Here is a 17603-nt window from a genome sequence, read left to right as displayed (position 1 = left end):
CATAGCTTGCTCTATTAGGATGAATCACTTCCTTAGTAGGGAATCATTATTCAACAGATCCCACAACATTTTAACACACTTTAAGCATGCAAGAAGGTAAGTAAGGAGAATAACATTGAAATTGGGCTTATCAATTAGGGATGCACCGAAATGAAAATGTGTGGCCGAAGCCGAATAAAATATAAATGCTTGGCTGAATACCGAATGCAGTTGTTAAGTTTTTCACAATTTTATAGTGCATAAATAGCCTAGAATACATTTTTAAACATGTTTTTTAAAGAAAGTAAATGTTTATTGAATATTCTGACACTTTTTAAATAATCCAATAGCCTTTGCTTTTCAAAAAAAGCACAACAAAGTTTTTCATTTATATTCGGAGTTCAAATAAAACAAAACATGCATTCCAAAAAAAAAAACTAAAGTGCATTAAAGTGGATAAACCCACAACAAATGAATTATTGTCCTTTTCACCGCGTCACTGCACGTTGTTTGATTGCGTCGGACACCGCGTCACTGCATGTTGTTTGATTGCGTCATTGCGTCGGACACAGCGTTATTGCCTCAGACACTGCGTCATTGCGCGTTGTTTGATTGCCTCATACGCTACTATTCGGCCTTGCTTTTAACTCACTCAACCGAAGGCCGAAATTCGCTTTTTTTTGCAATATTCGGCCGAATATATTCGGTTACCAAATATTTGGTGCATCCCTATTATAAATGGTTTTGACCATTATAGGCCAGCTAAAATGAGATCACAGCCTACTTTTCTCCACAGATGGAGGGAATGGAGGGTGACAAAGTGAAGAAGGGGGCAGGGAGCACACAGCAGATGATGGAACGATGGACGAACACTAAGGACAGAAGATGACTTATGGTAGAAACTGACTGTGACTGTATAACTAACTGATTCTGTCCCAAACTGATGTGAAGACGGTTCACTACTCAAAGCCCATTACAATGGCAGGAGGCCACATTTGTCCCTACTTTAAAATCCTGATCTTGCTTCCTTCCATCTAACATCATTCGACAGCTTGGAATGATCTTCCACTGAGTGTCTTCCTCATCCCACCCCCCCACCCCCCGCTAACATCTCCAGCGGATGTGTCTGATTCGCTGTCGTTTCATTACTCACTGTCTTTAATATGATTCTGCTAAAAATAACTAATAACACGATCTGCATCTTTAAAGCCTACTGAGCATGCACACAAGGATCTCTGTCAAAATAGAGGCTGCTTATTAGGGAAGACGTACTGTAAGAGAGCGAGAGAGAGAGAGAGAGAGAGAGAGAGAGAGTGTGAGAAAGTGAGAAAAGGCAAGTGTGAATGAGGAAAGGAGCGAGAACATAAGAGGATGTCGGAGCCTGAGTTTGGCATTCAAAAAAATGGATTGGAGGAGATGAGAAATGACGTGAGAGCGATGAACTTCAGAGCTGTGAGCTCTGCTGTCGCATCAGACCACTATGACACATCCCTATACTGCAATGTCTTGCTGCATACATACTGCACTTTTTTGTTAACCTTGCGGTGCAGCCCGCTTGTACCTCGAATATGACGTCAATCTAGGCTGCAAAAAAAAACACTATTTCCCAATAGAATATGATTTAGCTCTCCATTTTAATCTTTACAATACCAGTAGAAGAGAATTACAGTAAGTGTGGAGTGAAAGAATAACGCCTTCATTCTGTAATGCATTTTGAGTGTCTATGATAAAAAAGCGATACATAAAATCCACTGTATCATTATTACTATTTATTAACCATTAAAAACAACCAGTGGGTGATTCAAATTAGTGCTGGGCGATATGAACCAAAACTCATATCTCGATATTTTTTCTCAAAATGGTGATAAACGATATACATTTTTAACTTAGTAATATCTTACCATCACAGGGGTCACCAACCTTTCAGAAACTGAAAGCACTTATTAGATACTAGGGGTGTCCCGATGCGATAGTGATATCAGATATCGGTCAGATATCAGCCAGAAAACGAATATCGGATTTTATCGGACTGCATCTAAACTCTCCAATATACATTATATTTATTCAATTGTAGAATAGTGTAGATAATATTATGAAGGTTAAAATGTGTGTAACCAATTGGTTAATAATAAATGGGTCAGTTTTTCTCATATCTACTGTTGCTGACTATCGTGCTGATATCGGATCGATATATCGGCCAATACTCAAGGCTGCAATATCGGTATCGTATAGGAAGTAAAAAAGTCGTATGGGGACATCCCCATTTCATACTAAATTATCATATTAAGTTTCAACATGTAACACTTTCTATTCCTTCAAATTCACGCAATTGTTTGATTTTCATTTGGTTTCCCAGGAAACCATCATGTTTCTATTTTACTAACAACTTTAAGCAATCGCAACATGTTTGTACAATTTAACCATTATGTTTTTTTTAAAAAGTGGATTTTCGTAAAATATTACATATCTTATCACAGCAAAATTCAAATCTGTGACACATGAAATCGTTTGTCACAATGTTTCAGTATAAATAAAAGTTGATTTAATACAAAAATCTATAATATATAGACATAGGCACTGACTAGATTGGTCATCTGTATACATCTGTGTGGGTTTGAATCCTGGCAAGTAAATGCGGGGTGACCCCTGTTTTACCAGAAAGACAATTCTGGGTTAAATTTGCTGATGTAAAATGCAACACATGCAAATTTATTAACATGATGTGTGCCACTTTGGGCTTTTTCTCCTATAAGGGACAGCACGTGTGAGTGAGTTCCATAGTGTGGCTTGTTTAGGGAAAGGTCTGGGTTAGGATGCACTTAATAATCCATGTAACGGTTCTTTTCATGTTGTGAAAAGTAGTGAAAGCAGCGAGACAAGTATTTTAATACAAAAAAAAGCTATAAAAATAAAATACATCATTACAGGAGATATTGTAATTTCCTATATCCCCAAAATAGAAATCATGATATTTGTTGAATATTGATATATTGCCCAGGCCTATTTCAAATGTGGTTTTTAAACATGTGGCTTCTTTGCATGTGCACATCCTACTACTAATCCATCGCTGGCACAATTTGAGATTTGCTCTAGTGAGGCATAAATAACACAATTGTTTTCAAATGCCACACTACGCAGCATGGATTATATAAAACTGTTTAAAATACACCCAGACAGAAATATATAGGCAAACGTAGAGGCTGTAAAAGTCAGCCGGGCTCATTGTTAACCAAGCACAAAGATGATCTTTTCCTGCTCTATAAATGCGCACTGATCCATGGCATGGGTGCTGGGGATTGGACATGATGCTCATTTATTAAAGTTTTGACTTGCTGCAGTTCATACTGACGATAATAATATATTCATATTAAAAAGTTAGGCTCTACTGCTGCTGATGATGATCAGGGATGGACAACTCTATCACAGCGGGAGCCACACAATGTAATTGTATCTGATCCGAGGGCCACATTATCAACATTTGTCTTAGTAGTTTTGTCAGTCTGTAGTCATTTTGTGTGTTTTTGAAGTCATAATGTGTGTTTTTGCTGTTTTTTGTGTTCTTGTTGTAATTTTGTGTATTTTTCTGTCGTTTTACGCATTTATGTTGTCAATTTGTGCATTTTTGGGGTCACTTTCTGGATTTTCTTGTCATTCACAGGTCACCAAGACAAATTCCTCGTGTGTATTCATACACTCTTGGTCAATAAAGTTGATTCTGATTCTGATTCAGTGTAATTTTGTTGACAGATTGTGTATCTTCGGAACTATTCTGTAATGTGTTGTTGTTTTTTGTGCTTTTGTAGTCATTCGGTTTGTTTAAGTGGTTTTTGCATCTGTGTTTGTTGTCACTTTGTGTGTTTTTGTGCATTTTGCTGTGGATTTGTGTGTTTTGGGAGTTATTTTGTTTATTATGTTGTGCTTTATATTCCTGCAAACTTCTTAAAATACAATTTTTGGGGATTTGTTTTGGGGGCCGCACACAATGATGTGGCTCCCGGGGCCGCCAGTTGCCTATGTCTGATATACAGGATGTGCACTCCAAAGATTATGTGCATTGTTTCTGGCCTGACACCTACACAGTTTGCGTCACTAAAGCAAATGACAAATGCACAAATGCAATGAACAAAATGCAAGCGCTGAGAGAACAAGTACATTCAAGGTAAGGGAGCTCATTCCTTGGAATTGGATGATCTGCCATTTTCATTATAACTAACCGACAATTCAAAAACGGAGGCACGCCGATGCACACATTGTGATTTTTGATGTACAATAGACTCAAAGGTTGAGATACGGAGCAGCACGATCATTCGATCGGAAAGTGTAATGGAATCATTACCAGGAGATGGAGAACACTTAAGTCTGGTTAAATAGTGTGAGTCAGGGAGTGCAATGACTCAGTAGTGGGTAATATTGTATCGCTCTTGGTTAAGTCCAGCGGGGCATAACCTTGAGGTATTAATACACAACCCACTACAGTCATCACAAGGTACCATGGATACAAAGTCTTTCAATTCTCCTTTATATTGGTCCCCCCGGGACTTATACACTGTTGTGCTCTCTTGTAAAATGAAGACACCTTACGTCCATTAAGCCGTGGATCCATATCTGCAGTTTGACTGCACCACTAGGGGATGGAGGTAATTACTTTTGATTTTAGATTTTGCATGAATTTCACCCATCAATGGGCCAAAACTGATCCTACCTCTTGTTATCCACTGATAAGCCTTTTAGGCAAAAGTGATTGACAGCCCTCCATTAGAAGTGTTTATTCCTGGAGCTGGTGTCCTTAACCTTTCAAGGTTGTTACCATAGAATGCATTCAGTCATGGTCGACACATGCTGCTCAAATACCCTGAATGTTTTAAAAAGCTGGTGCAAAAGCATTTAATGTTGTTTTGTTTCAGCTGACTAAAATGATATACGCACCTCCTCCCATTGATGTATGTATCTGATGAGCCTGGACAATCTTAACAGACGAAGAAGACTGAGGATCTTGGTAAAGCGGACGATACGCAGAGCGCGCGCCGTTTTATATACCTCTGAGTCAAAGCCTTTTTCCACTATTAAAAAGATATAATCCACTGGAATGGAGGAGAGGAAGTCAACAACGAACCAACTCTTTAGGTAGTTCATCTTGATGACTTTTGGATCGAGGATAATCTCAGAGCTCTCCTCATTGACGATCCCCGTCCTGAAGTTCATGACCAGGTCCACCAGGAAGATGGTGTCCGAAGCCACATTGAAGACCAGCCAGGTTGTGGTAGTCTGCTCTGAGAAGAAGGTTATTCCCACAGGAATGATGATTAGATTCCCCATCATCATGATGAGCATTATCAAGTCCCAGTAGAACCTGTGGAGCAACACACAGAAAGTCAGCGACGCAACGGAGAAGATACAAGGAAGAGTCTGGAGACACACGTGGGTCCTTTCTGTGTGGAGTTTGCATGTTCTCCTCGTACTTGCTTGGGCTTTCTCAGGGTACGCTACACTTATTTTTCTCCCACCATCCAAAAACATGACTAAAGGTGACTGGAGTCACTGTTTATTAAGATCTCCATTAACAACGGAAATATTAGCCACTATTCTTCCTGGGAACCTGAAAAAGGAGCGTGTGTCAGAAAGTGGATGGATGGATGGATGGATGTGGACAAGTTTTTCAGTGTCTCTTGCATTGAATGCTTGGATGGATGATTGTTCACTTTTAATACATTGCGTTCTTTACCTTTTTGTCAACACTGTCTCTTTATCAGTAGGATTTTTTGTCTTCTTTTTATTTTAAACCACCTTTATGAATTTACACAAGCTTATAAAACCACAGGGGGGCGTGGCTCAGTGGGACATTGGGTCGCCCAATAACTGAATCAGTTCGAATCCCGCTCCATCCTAGTCAATAGCTGTGTTTCCATTACCCTTGGAAATGCGCAAACTCTAAATAGCGCAATAAAAACTGGTGATGGAAACACATGAATTTTGAAAAAACACTCAAATATCGCAAAAAAAAAAAAATGTACGCTTTCATGAGGAGGAGTTTCAGTGTCAGTGAGTTTGGAGCGTCCATCTTCCTCGCGGGATGAAGTTTCCCGGGAATGGAAACAAGTTCAAAGCGCAATTATACTTTGTCGACATTTAGAAATATCACTTTTATTTTGCGAAAATCTGTCATGGAAACAGCTATTGTTGTTGTGTCCTTGGGCAAGGCACTTTACCCACATTGCCTCATATGAATTGGTTGGTTGGGCAAATTGGCAGCCACGCTTATGTCAGTATGCACCAGGGCAGTTCTGGCTACAATGTAGCTTACCACCACCGGTATAACTGATGTGAATGAATAATGGTTTCTGTAACTCACAAAAAGGGCTGTATAAATCCACGCCACTATTATTAAAAGCTATCTAAATATTGCTAAAATATTTTACCATAATGGCTACTACAACCTTGAGACATTTTACAAAGCACTGAACACAGACTTAAGATAGTTTCCAGAGTCTGACTCAAAAGTAAATTTAAGTAAATGCATTTTTAGTTAACAGACTCACCACCTATTCTTAGACTGTTTGGAGAAATGTATTCAGGCTTTGTCTATGTCTGATATTTTTCCTCACCTCATCTAAACTGGAACTTCCAGGTTGTTTGAAACTTCCACTGGAGGTGATTTTACACCAGCAGGCATAAAACGTATTCCCGTGGAGCTGCTTATATATGTCACACAATGCACTCGGGCTTTTAGGATGACTTTCATTCCTTTTCGAGCGTGCACAACGGCAGGACATTTACACAACAAGGATAATGAGCATGACAAATGAATAACTCACACTTCGAGTTCACCTCAGCTAACACAATGCACTTTATAAAATCATATTTGCTTGTTCCGCCTAAGGTGAGTTTAGCGTGGAGGCTTTGTTTTTGCTTTGTCACATCCTTGAAGGCTGCATGGGTTTGAATCCGGGGCAAGTGCTTGTTGAGTGGGAAATACATTTTTTCTACGCACCTGCAAGAAGAAAAACCAAAGCCTTTTTCTAAAGATCGAAGACTTGTCGTCTGTTTCTGAGCAGGATCCTCACACATGCACTACTCTGAATATGCATGAATTTAAATATCTGAAGGTGAGAGGGTGGACAGCCAAAATGAGGCTCGAAACATTTATTTTCAGGTACTGGGAACACGCGTCATATTAGAACTGAGATAATTACATGGCAACAACTTTTTCATAGATAAATATTTTCAGTGCAGCCATTTTTCCAACACTTGGCATACAATATTTCTTATACCATTACAAAACTCTATATTTACTTAATAAGCTTCTTATAATGCGGCCTGTGTTTTAGGTAACACGACTATTTTATTTAGGTCTCTGAAGGGTTATATCCATTATCGTTACTACTAAATCCCCACAAAGCACCCACACTATTATGTTGAACTTGATCTAGGTAGGTGGTGGTGCACATACTGAACATGACCTCTGAGACACCCACTCATCTAATGAATAAAAGATTGAGTTTTCTATGAAAATCAGATCATAAAGGAGCATCAAAGCTTGCTCAAAGGAATATATCAACGATTCCCAAACAGATTTTCTTTTGAGAATATAAAAAAAAAAGTGTGTTTACAAAGTCTTAAAGCTAAATAAAACCCCTCACAGTTCTTTTTTGTTATGGGCCATCCTGGGTTAGCCAGTGCAACTCCAACAAAAGCTCTGATAGCACCCAGCTCCTTATACATGATCACCATATAAATCTTTTGCTCCAGTGGTTCCCTTACAAGAACACATCCCCCCACACAACTGAGCCTGTTCCAGAATCCAGTGCACACAACAGTAATTTACTGCCTCAGCACTAGCTGTGCATTTATTTTGCATTTCCGATTCCTGAATGAGTTCCAGTAGCTCCAGCCAACAGTGGCCCTGCGGAGTTCTACAACAAGAACTGCACCTTCTGTACAAGCAGAAACTGTCCCACGCGTGAAGTTGTGTCCAAATAAGTTGCAGTTGATGATTATTTAGAACTGAACTCTAGCTTTTACGACGTTATCCTTGCCAATATGATGCAATCATCACTGCCAGAGTGAATACTTTTACATTCTGGGGTCAGATTTTTCTCATTTTCACACAAAAACAAACCTCACAGAAGGGGAAGTCTTATAAATTCTGGTCAGAGTAGGAAAATCATTACAGGAATCATTTAGTCTCAAACAAGCAAGCACATTTTGTCTTGTAGGTTTACTCTCTCTAACAAGTGATCTGTCCTAATCAATGCCAGAACACTCCTGCCAAGCAACAGAGGGATCCCTCACACAGCCTTAATCAGCAAACCAGTTCCTATCCAATAACTGATGTAACAAGCACACACCACACAAACGCAGGTCACGTGATGCTAAGAAAGTCAAGACATAAAGTAGAATAAAATAATGTTTGGATAATCAGCAAATCAAGGAAATAATAGATTATAGTATTTGGTCAAAAATGAAATATGTGTTTAGGTCAATATGATTCAAACTATTTATGATCTTCTGAATTTGAATTTCATATTTTAATAAGCACTTTGTGATGACTATCGTTGTTGCAATTTGCGCTATACAAATAAAGTTGAATTGAATCTTCTGACAATTTCACAATAAATGTATTAGGATTGTGGCGATAACGATACGGCGATATATCGCGATATTTTTCCGCACGGTCGATTATCGATATGCTCCCGCTAAGTATCGAATTTTATTTTATTTTTTTCAAAACCTTTTCTACTTTTTCACTAAAATGTGCAGGTAGGTCTTCATAGAATTTTTGTCACTGTTTGTTGAAGGAACCAATATTTTGTTTACTGGAATATTTCACTGTAATGGTGTCACTGGTACTGGCACTATTGGAGATACTTTTTCGTTTACATTGGTATGTTGACGCTTATTTACAGAAATGTTGCACTAAAATAGTGTCACTGTTCATAGGACACTTTTTCAATTTATTGTCTTTCAGAGATATGAAATAAAATGATGTCAGATTATCGTAGATTGATTTCTGACCAATTTATTGATAATCGCGGTATCGTCATATCGTGAGATAATCGTTATCGTGAGCTTTGTATCGTCTCGTACCCAGAGGTTCCCACCCCTGAAATGTATTTATAATAGTAAAATGCTAATGATTGCCTAGAGATGAGTAAAAATAAAGGTTTGTTCAAATTTTCCAACACAACACACTTTAGACACAAATGAAAGCTATATTGTCAATAAATTTAAATCAAGCTTTTTAAAGCATATGCTAGAAAAAAAAAAAGAAAAAAAAACATCTGAGTATTTTTAATTAAAGGACAAAAACCTCTTCTCACTATAACCAGAAGTGTATGAAGCCCTACATGAGTAGATGAGGCCCTTAAAAAAATCTATAAATAATTAATACTACTAACCTGCCATTAATATTTGAGCAGCATCTGTGTACACAATGAACATATCAGATATTGAGTTTCCAACACTGTCAGAGCTTTATTAACCCAGCATGAATAGGGGTGCCATTCACAAACTGGGCTTACATAACACACATTGTTAAAAAAAGACTATGCTGTGATAATTGTGCTCGGTTTTTAAAAGGCTATCCTGTTCAGTGTTGTGGGACACGGGAGCGAATGGCAGTGAACAGGGTGAGCACAATGTGTACACACTATGCCCACACACACACACACACACGCACACACACACACACACACACACACACACACACACACAGGAAACCGGAGTACCCAGGGAAAACCCACTCATGTTCAGAACGACTGTAGCCAACCGTGGCTTGAACCCTGTTTACTATGACCAGGGAAAATTAGTTTGTGATCAAAAAGAACAACCTCACGAATGCAAATAAACACTGTAATAATTAGTATGATATCGTAGCAGCTGCTTGAAGATATGCAACAAATAATTGCCTAATAATGAGGAAAATAAGTAGAAATAGGTTATGCATCAACATTTTTCAGGATGTGACCCTAGAGACATTTTATCTCCAGAATTAGTTTTTGATCATGGTTGTTATAGTGTGTTACAAATTCAGAGTAGCCAGAATTAGTGCACAAAGTGACAAGATGCCCCACCTCAGATATTTTTATAAGGTATTTTATTTTAACTTGATTTATATTTGAGGAAACAAATGTACAGATTACAGTTTTGGGAAACCGTGTGGTGTTTTATTAAAACAAAGAATAATAATTAAAATATAATTTAATTCGGTAATTTTTCTTATCAATTACTGAACATTTCAGACAATCCCATTTTAATTCCAAGTGACCCCAAGATTGAAAAAAAATAAAAGAAACTGCTTTAGGTAAAAGAAAACTACTTTTTTTTCCCCACCCCAAATAAACTGAAAATGTCAAATATGTTAGGGGTAGCCTACCTTTAACCCATTTAAAAAATAAAATAAAATTCCTAAAGTCAGGAAAAAGTTATTGCAACTAATTATCTGCTGAATTAATCACATAACCATCCAAAAAAAAAAAAAACAGGTCTGCATCTAATGGTAGTTTTCAGGTCCTTCACTTTGTCCATCTTTTAGACGGGGTCAATCTTCTTACGCAATTGTTTTCAGACTCTGCTTAAGCTTATTGACTGTTGTGTTGTGCTAATCCGGGCCCACTATCATTGTACATCTGTGTACATGATGATGCATATATGTCTGTCACTGTGTGTGTGTGTGTGTGTGTGTGTGTGTGTGTGTGTGTGTGTGTGTGTGTCAGTCGCGGATTGCTTCTGTGTAGATTTATGGAAAGTGCATTGAAATCTTCCAGGGGATACATGCAGATCAGAGTGTTGTCTGCTCAGCATTGCAAACATGCTAAGTGCAAATATATGTGCGTTTATTCAAATAGGCCAAGCAGAGCTTCTCCGTCACTGCAAAGTTGTGACTTGGAGTGAAGCAGCTCCCATGCTGAGAAATCAGCTGGCAGCCGCAAGCAGCTCTGAAATCATCAGCAGGAAGGAAAGAGGGGAGACGGTGCTGCATCCTCAGGCCCTCGTGGCTCGGTTCAGCACCACGGACAGCTCTGATGATGGAGGCAGAGGCTGCAGCGTGTCCCGGCATGTTACATGTAGCTACAGCGGAAAAGCACACGATGGTAGGGCATCAAGCTGTGCCATGGGGATGCTGGTGCTGGGAGCTGGCCAGAAGAGATGGCTAATTGGTGAGGTGGTGGAGTGTAAACACAAAGCCTATGAGCAAACCAGTCCTGCATGTACCTGCGCTTCATTTGTTTACTGCTGAAACTCAGTGTGGTGTGCAAATGAGTGGCTGCTCAGTCAAAACTGGCTTGTGCAGATGAATCAAGTTTTAAAGGAATGAAAAGATGGGCAACTTTTATCACAGTGGGTAGGCCTGTCACAATAAATGCTATACCGACTTATTGAGCAATAACGCATGTATAAAACAATATATTTTAGGGCTCAATATTTATCGTCTGTACATTTTCTTAGCAAAAGTGGAAAGATTTTTGGTATTTTCTTTGTAATACAATGAAGTCACTTTAATATTACTTAATTCTATTTTCAGCACAGACCTTAAAATGAAATGGTCTAATTGAAAATTGCTTCATGGCAGTGGCTCTCAAACTTTTTAGTCAGGGACCCCCAAAATATGCATGAAATCAGCTTGTATCCCCCACTGCTAAATACAATTTAAAGCAGTAATAATTTGTATGGGTCACAACATACTATATCTATTGTATTGTTTGGCGGTTTTTTTTAGGCATATGTGTTATTTGACCTAATTTCACTGATATGAATGTGTCTTGTGACAAATAATTAGTGAAATACAGTGAAAAGGTTTTTTTTTTTTTTTTTTTTTAAATTGTACTATTATCGTTTATCGCATTATTTTTCTGAAGCAATATATCATCCAGGCTTAACAGTGAGGGCCAAATAAATGTCATTGTCTGATCCAAGGGTCACATTATCAAAATAATATGGAATAATGAGCAATTATACAGGTGGTAAAAACAAATTTTACGAGTTTTTCGGTGATTCTGTGTGTGCTTGAGTAGTTTTGTGCATTTTTGTCATCATTTTCTGTGTTTGCATTGTCCTCTATATGTCTGTTTAACCTCTGCGTACTTTTTATAATCATCTTTTGTGTTGTTGATGTCATTTTTTGTTGTTTTGAGTGTTTTTGGAGCTTGTTTTTTCTTTTTGTATGTGTTTCTGTAATTGTGCATGTTTCAGCGCATTTACTTTTGAGGGCCGGACAAATTCCATTGACGGCCACATGTGGCCCCCAGGCCATAAGTTGCCCAGGTCTGCTCTGATGATACCCACTTTGGAACAGTGCCAGCTATAAAAAAAAGAAAAGAAAAAAAAAAAAATGGCATGCCAAGACTACATAATGGATTTGATCCATTGAATGATTGCCAAAGAAAGATGGAAGATGTGCACCAATGGTGTTGCACTACCTGTGAGAGCTTGCATGTGTTCTCCAGGAGCCTAAATGCAATAAAGCATGTATGGTAGGTGGTAGGGTCATTTGCAAGGTTGGCAAAAAAATTATTTTTTATTATCACAATAAGAAACACAATGAACCCCCCTGTGTGGGTCTTTTTCAAACCCCCCCACAATGATCAGTCAAGCCCTCACACATTGACCAAGTGAACAGCACTATGCAATAATTCATTCACAACACGGCCATTTTCCTCATTATCACATTCATTCGTGATTTAGATTTTTTTTTTACCGCATCTTTTTTTATGCACACAGGCCCCGTCGTCCTCCAGCCTCCTACTGGGAAATGTTTACACGCGTGATGGTGCAGTGGCACATTGTCACGTTGTGCCCATGCAGGTAGAATATGTCGCAATGAAGGAGCATGGACACAAACTGTGACATTCACCATCCTTTTTTCAAGGACGTTTCTCTGTTGCACCTTTTTAGCCTCGATGCGTCTCCTCTGCTGTTTGGCACGGATGAGAAATAATAATAATTTAAAAAAAAAATGCCGCAGTGAAACAGGGATTGTGAGCTGGGCTATAAACATAGCGGTAGATTAGCGCTTTGGTGTGTGTATGTGCGCATGTGTGTGTGTGTGTGTGTGTGTGTGAGAGAGAGAAAGTGTGCAGAGCAGACCCTGTGCTGATGATGAGGTGATAAAGGTGAGGAGCAGGTGTCTGTTTGCAGCCCCTTACCTAAAATCGCTATACGGGTGAATGATCCAGTATCCGGCCGTTTGCACCCTCTCCTGCTCTTTCTCCACCGCTTTCTGACTGCCAAACATACGCAAGGAGAACTTATTGACTCCCGGCTGCATCATGGCCCCAAATTGCCTCTGCATAAAACCGGACGCCCTGGACGCCCCCTCCAGATCGTCAAAGCCGACCATGGCCTCTTCCCGCTCCCCTTTGAAGCCCACTGAGTTCCCATGGTCCTTGGTGTTCTGGCTCCCCGTGTTATTTTTCTGTATCGAGTCTTGCCTCTGAAAAACATTATTCCCATCCGCCTTGTCGTCCTTGTTGCTGGAGAAGGAATTCGACTTTTCCTCCATGGTCTTGTGGGTTGTTCCGTGTTCACAGGGGGACAGAGAGCTTCCGTCTCCGGCGCGTAAAAGTGGACAGGAGCCGCCGTGTCTCTCCCCAGGTTTCCTGTGGTGTCCTTCAAAGTGTTGAGCAGCTCCTCTGCCTTCCTCAGCTGTGTGAGTGCTGCAAACTGAGGCAGAGAGTGGCCGACAGCCCGCTGGATCAGCTTTCTTGGGTTACCGCCATCTACCGACGGCCCGGGCTCCTGCCGTCCAGAGGCTGGGTGTCACTGCGGTGTAGCCGCTACAGGCACAGGGCTTACAGGGCAGGGCAGGCTCACACTGCTGCTGCTGCTGCTTATTTACATAGTGTGGCTCATGATATCCGCCTCCTCTCTCCACCTCTCACACATGCTGGGATACAGCCAACATCCGAGGAACACATTAGATCATAAATACTGTACATAAATAATGCTCAGACAGATTTTTACCTTATGTTTTTTATTATTATATGATAACTGTGTCTGTTCTGGCTTGAATCTTTAAGTGTACTTGAATGTTCTGTGGGGTTTTGTTGTACAATGACAATAAAAAATTATTCTCTCAATAAAATATCTACAATTATTCCCCTAATTTTTATGTATTTAAAAAAGGGAAATTTTGTTGAATTGGAGAAAAAATAGCAATATTTTTATTTCATTACAAACCTTTGTTCCTTCAGGATATGTTTCTATTGCTTGTATTTATATATATATATATATATATAAATACACATATATATATACATACAAGCAATAGAAACATATATCCTGAAGGAACAAAGGTTTGTAATGAAATAAAAAATATTGCTATTTTTTTCTCCAATTACACACATATATATATGTGTAATTTTTTTCCCACTGTTATGTGTGCACTCTTTTTTTGTTTTGTTTCTTTTCTCTTTATTTCTTTAGTGGCTATGTTTCTTTTTATTTGTAATAATTTGTGAGCCTCTGTAACAAGTAATTTCCCCCTGGGATAAATAAAGTATTTCTGATTCTCTACAAGGGTTCTTGGGCTCACCCCGGGACCCACATTTGGCCACAGTCATTAAATCACGACCCACTTTTTTTTTTTTTTTCAGAATTTAACCAACCAAATTTAGTTTTTTCAAAAATATCTGTTGAAAACACACTTGTACAGTATAGTTAAAAAAAATAAATCTATATATTTTCCTGTATTTTCTTATATTGATTTTTGACGAGCTGGCCGCTACCCACCCAGTACAGGTCTGCGACCAACTTTAGGGTCCCGACCCACCAGTTGAGAATAGCTGATATAAAGAACAAAAAGGCACACATTTATTGTAACAAAAAGGCTGTGATTTAGTGGTTAGCATTTGTTTTTCACCTTTGGATCTGGGAACTTTATACATTGGGGCAAAAAGTATTTGGCAGCCACCAACTGTGCAAGTTGTCCCACTTCAAAATATCTGTAATTTTTAATAATGGACAAAATAAATATTTAGTCAATAACAAAAGTTCAACTTCTCACTAAGCTGCATGCCTATTGTAGAATGTCTCATCCCAGTCTTGTGCAGGTGTACAATTCTGTCCCTGGTGTCTTTAGACAGATCTCTGGACTTGGCCATGGTGGAGGTTGGACTCTGACTGTTTGAAGGTGTGGACAGGTGTCTTTTATACAGATAATGAATTTAAACAGGTGGCATTAATACAGGTAACGAGTGGAGGACAGAAGAGCTTCTTAATGAAGAAGTAACAGGTGTGTGAAGGCCAGAATTTACCACTAAATTCTTTAAAAATCATACAATGTGATTTGCTGGATTTTCTTTTCACATTCTGTCTCACAGTTGAAGCCAGGGGTGGACTGGCCGGTGGGTCGTCGACCCGAAGTGGGCCGGTCCACTATGTTTTTGTTTTCACAAGCAAGTGGAGGCAGCCATGGTAACAGGGAGCCAGAAATGGTCCAAAAGTGGCAAAAACATGGCAAGAACAGTGTGAAAAGTGACTAAAATGGGCAAAAAGCAGTCACGAGTGGCCAAAAAATAAGCAAATAAAGAGGAACTGGGTAATATGTAATGCAAAGGGTAGCTTTATTGAGCAAAATGAGGCAAACACTAGTGGAAAAAGGGCAAAATGTGGCAAACAATAGTGAAAAAGGGCAAAAATGTAGAAAAAAAGAGGCAAAATGTAGGGAAAAAAGGAAACAACTGCTATTTATTAGGCAAAAATAGCTCATTGGGATGAAAAATGGCAAAAAAAAGGACAAATACAGTAAATAAGGAAAAAGGGGTTTGGGCTTTTTAATTTGTCTATTTAAACGTGGTTTAGTGTGTATCCCTGTAAAACACTGAAACACCTACTGTACATAGATAACTGATGCCACCAACTGTAGTAACATCTTTTTTAGAGTCCTAAGGACACAGTTCTCTCAGCAGGCGTGGGAACAATTTTTCTGAACTCCATGATGTTAATCTGTAAATATCTATACTAAAGTTACCATTATTTCTCTTCATCCCACTGGCAGTACTTTGAAAATGGTTGTGATCACACCTTCACTTAGCTGTATTTTCCAGATCTCTCTCTTTATTAAGCGCATCAAGAAATAAAGATGTCGATGCAGCATGTACGCTTCCTGTTGCTGTGCTGGCAGCAGTGCTGTTTCCCACTGAGCCGCTATAGGAAAGATGGCGCGGTGAAACAGATTGTGAAGCCAGTGTGATCGTAGTCTGTGCCACGGGTCGTTATCAGAAAACTAGTTGAACATCTTGAGGATATCACAGCTTAAAAAGGTGTTGTAGTTAGAATCCAGCATTGAGTTTGGCTGTGTGCCAGGCCGCCATACAGGCACCTCTTTGCATTGGCGTCCTCCCACACATTTCCATGCATAGCAAAAGACACTATTCCTCAAATTTGTTCTGCAGTCTAAACTCTAAAATGCAAGCATCGGTCCAGTGCACTTGAACACCAAAGTAATCAGATAACATCCAATTTTGCATTCTGACATACTGCACAGATTACAAAATGACCGACTGCTCCCAAAGCCAGTGTGCTTTGTTAATCATAAAACTGTAGTGAAACAACAAATTACCCTTATTAATAATTATGTTTAACCAACCATCTGTAAATGCATTTTCAGGTTGAGTTTCTGTTTTGATACATCAGACACCTTAACATGGGCCACTCAATGCTGGGGTGGACGTTAATCCAGATATGAGTATAGCGTGGATAGAGAAGTACATCAGAATAATGGAATATTGGTGTTATAGTAATGGATCAATAGAAAACTAGATTACAAACCTCCACCACGCACCGTGTATCCTCTTTTTCAGATAGTGGCAGTTATCATGGTACCATGGTCATTTCTATTTTCATTAATAACGATGCAAATCCAAATGTAAAATCAATGTCCAGATCCAATCTGGATAAACGTGTTGAGGAACCAAGCCAACACAACTGAGTCAAATTTCATAAAGTTTCGTAAATTACAAACCAAGATATGAATTTTAGAAATTTTGCTAATGATGAAAGATACTGTAGGTATTATTCGATTTTTGAAACTCATCCAAAATCAGTCTATGGCTCTGAATCCCCAAAATTTTACTGAATCTTCCATGGCGTGGAGTCTAGCTTTGGTTAAAAGTTTGTCAAAATCCATCAAGTACCTTTGACGTAATCCTGCTAACAGACAAACAAACAAAAAACGAAATAAGAAAAACACTTTTCAGTGTAATGATGCAAGGTGAGCAGTTTTTCTTTATATCCTATTATCCTATGTACTTACGACTGTTTCTTCTGTCCATCTGCCCTTTAATCAAATCCTTCATTTACATGATATTACGAACCTGCAGTGAACCGAGAAAGTCACTCTTTTCACGGCTACTCAAAGCTGCAGCTGGCTGCACACAGTAGTTCCAATATTTTGCATGTTCAGCCTTGTGTTATGTAAAGATTTGAAGGTTATTATAAATAAAAAAAAAAAAAGACATCCCTTATTTTTTGTGTGTGTGTGTGTGTGTGTGTGTTCTCTCTCAGCTGGACTCATGTTGAGTTGGATTAGTTTTCATGCCAACTGTTTACCCCTCGCACACAGCTTGTGTAACTTCAGTCACTCTGTTAATAGGCGGGGAGGGGTATAAAAAAAAAAAAAAAAAATG

General features: G+C 38.9%; 1 protein-coding gene across 1 annotated transcript in view; it reads right to left on the bottom strand.

Annotated features, from left to right (window-relative positions):
* hcn1 (hyperpolarization activated cyclic nucleotide-gated potassium channel 1) overlaps positions 1–13758 on the bottom strand; it is a 105201-nt gene extending 91443 nt beyond the window's left edge. The window contains exons 1-2 of the mRNA XM_028462942.1: positions 13122–13758; positions 4906–5329 (exon numbers count right to left, since the gene is read on the bottom strand). Coding sequence (XP_028318743.1) covers positions 4906–5329; positions 13122–13477 — 780 coding nt within the window. The 5' untranslated portion in view covers positions 13478–13758. The remainder of the gene's footprint in view (positions 1–4905; positions 5330–13121) is intronic.
* Positions 13759–17603: the final 3845 nt, after the last annotated feature.

Source organism: Gouania willdenowi, chromosome 12 (genome assembly GCF_900634775.1).
Source record: "Gouania willdenowi chromosome 12, fGouWil2.1, whole genome shotgun sequence".
Lineage (NCBI taxonomy): Eukaryota > Metazoa > Chordata > Actinopteri > Blenniiformes > Gobiesocidae > Gouania > Gouania willdenowi.
Note: the sequence above shows the minus strand (reverse complement) of the source record. Positions and strands in the feature narration are given on the sequence as shown.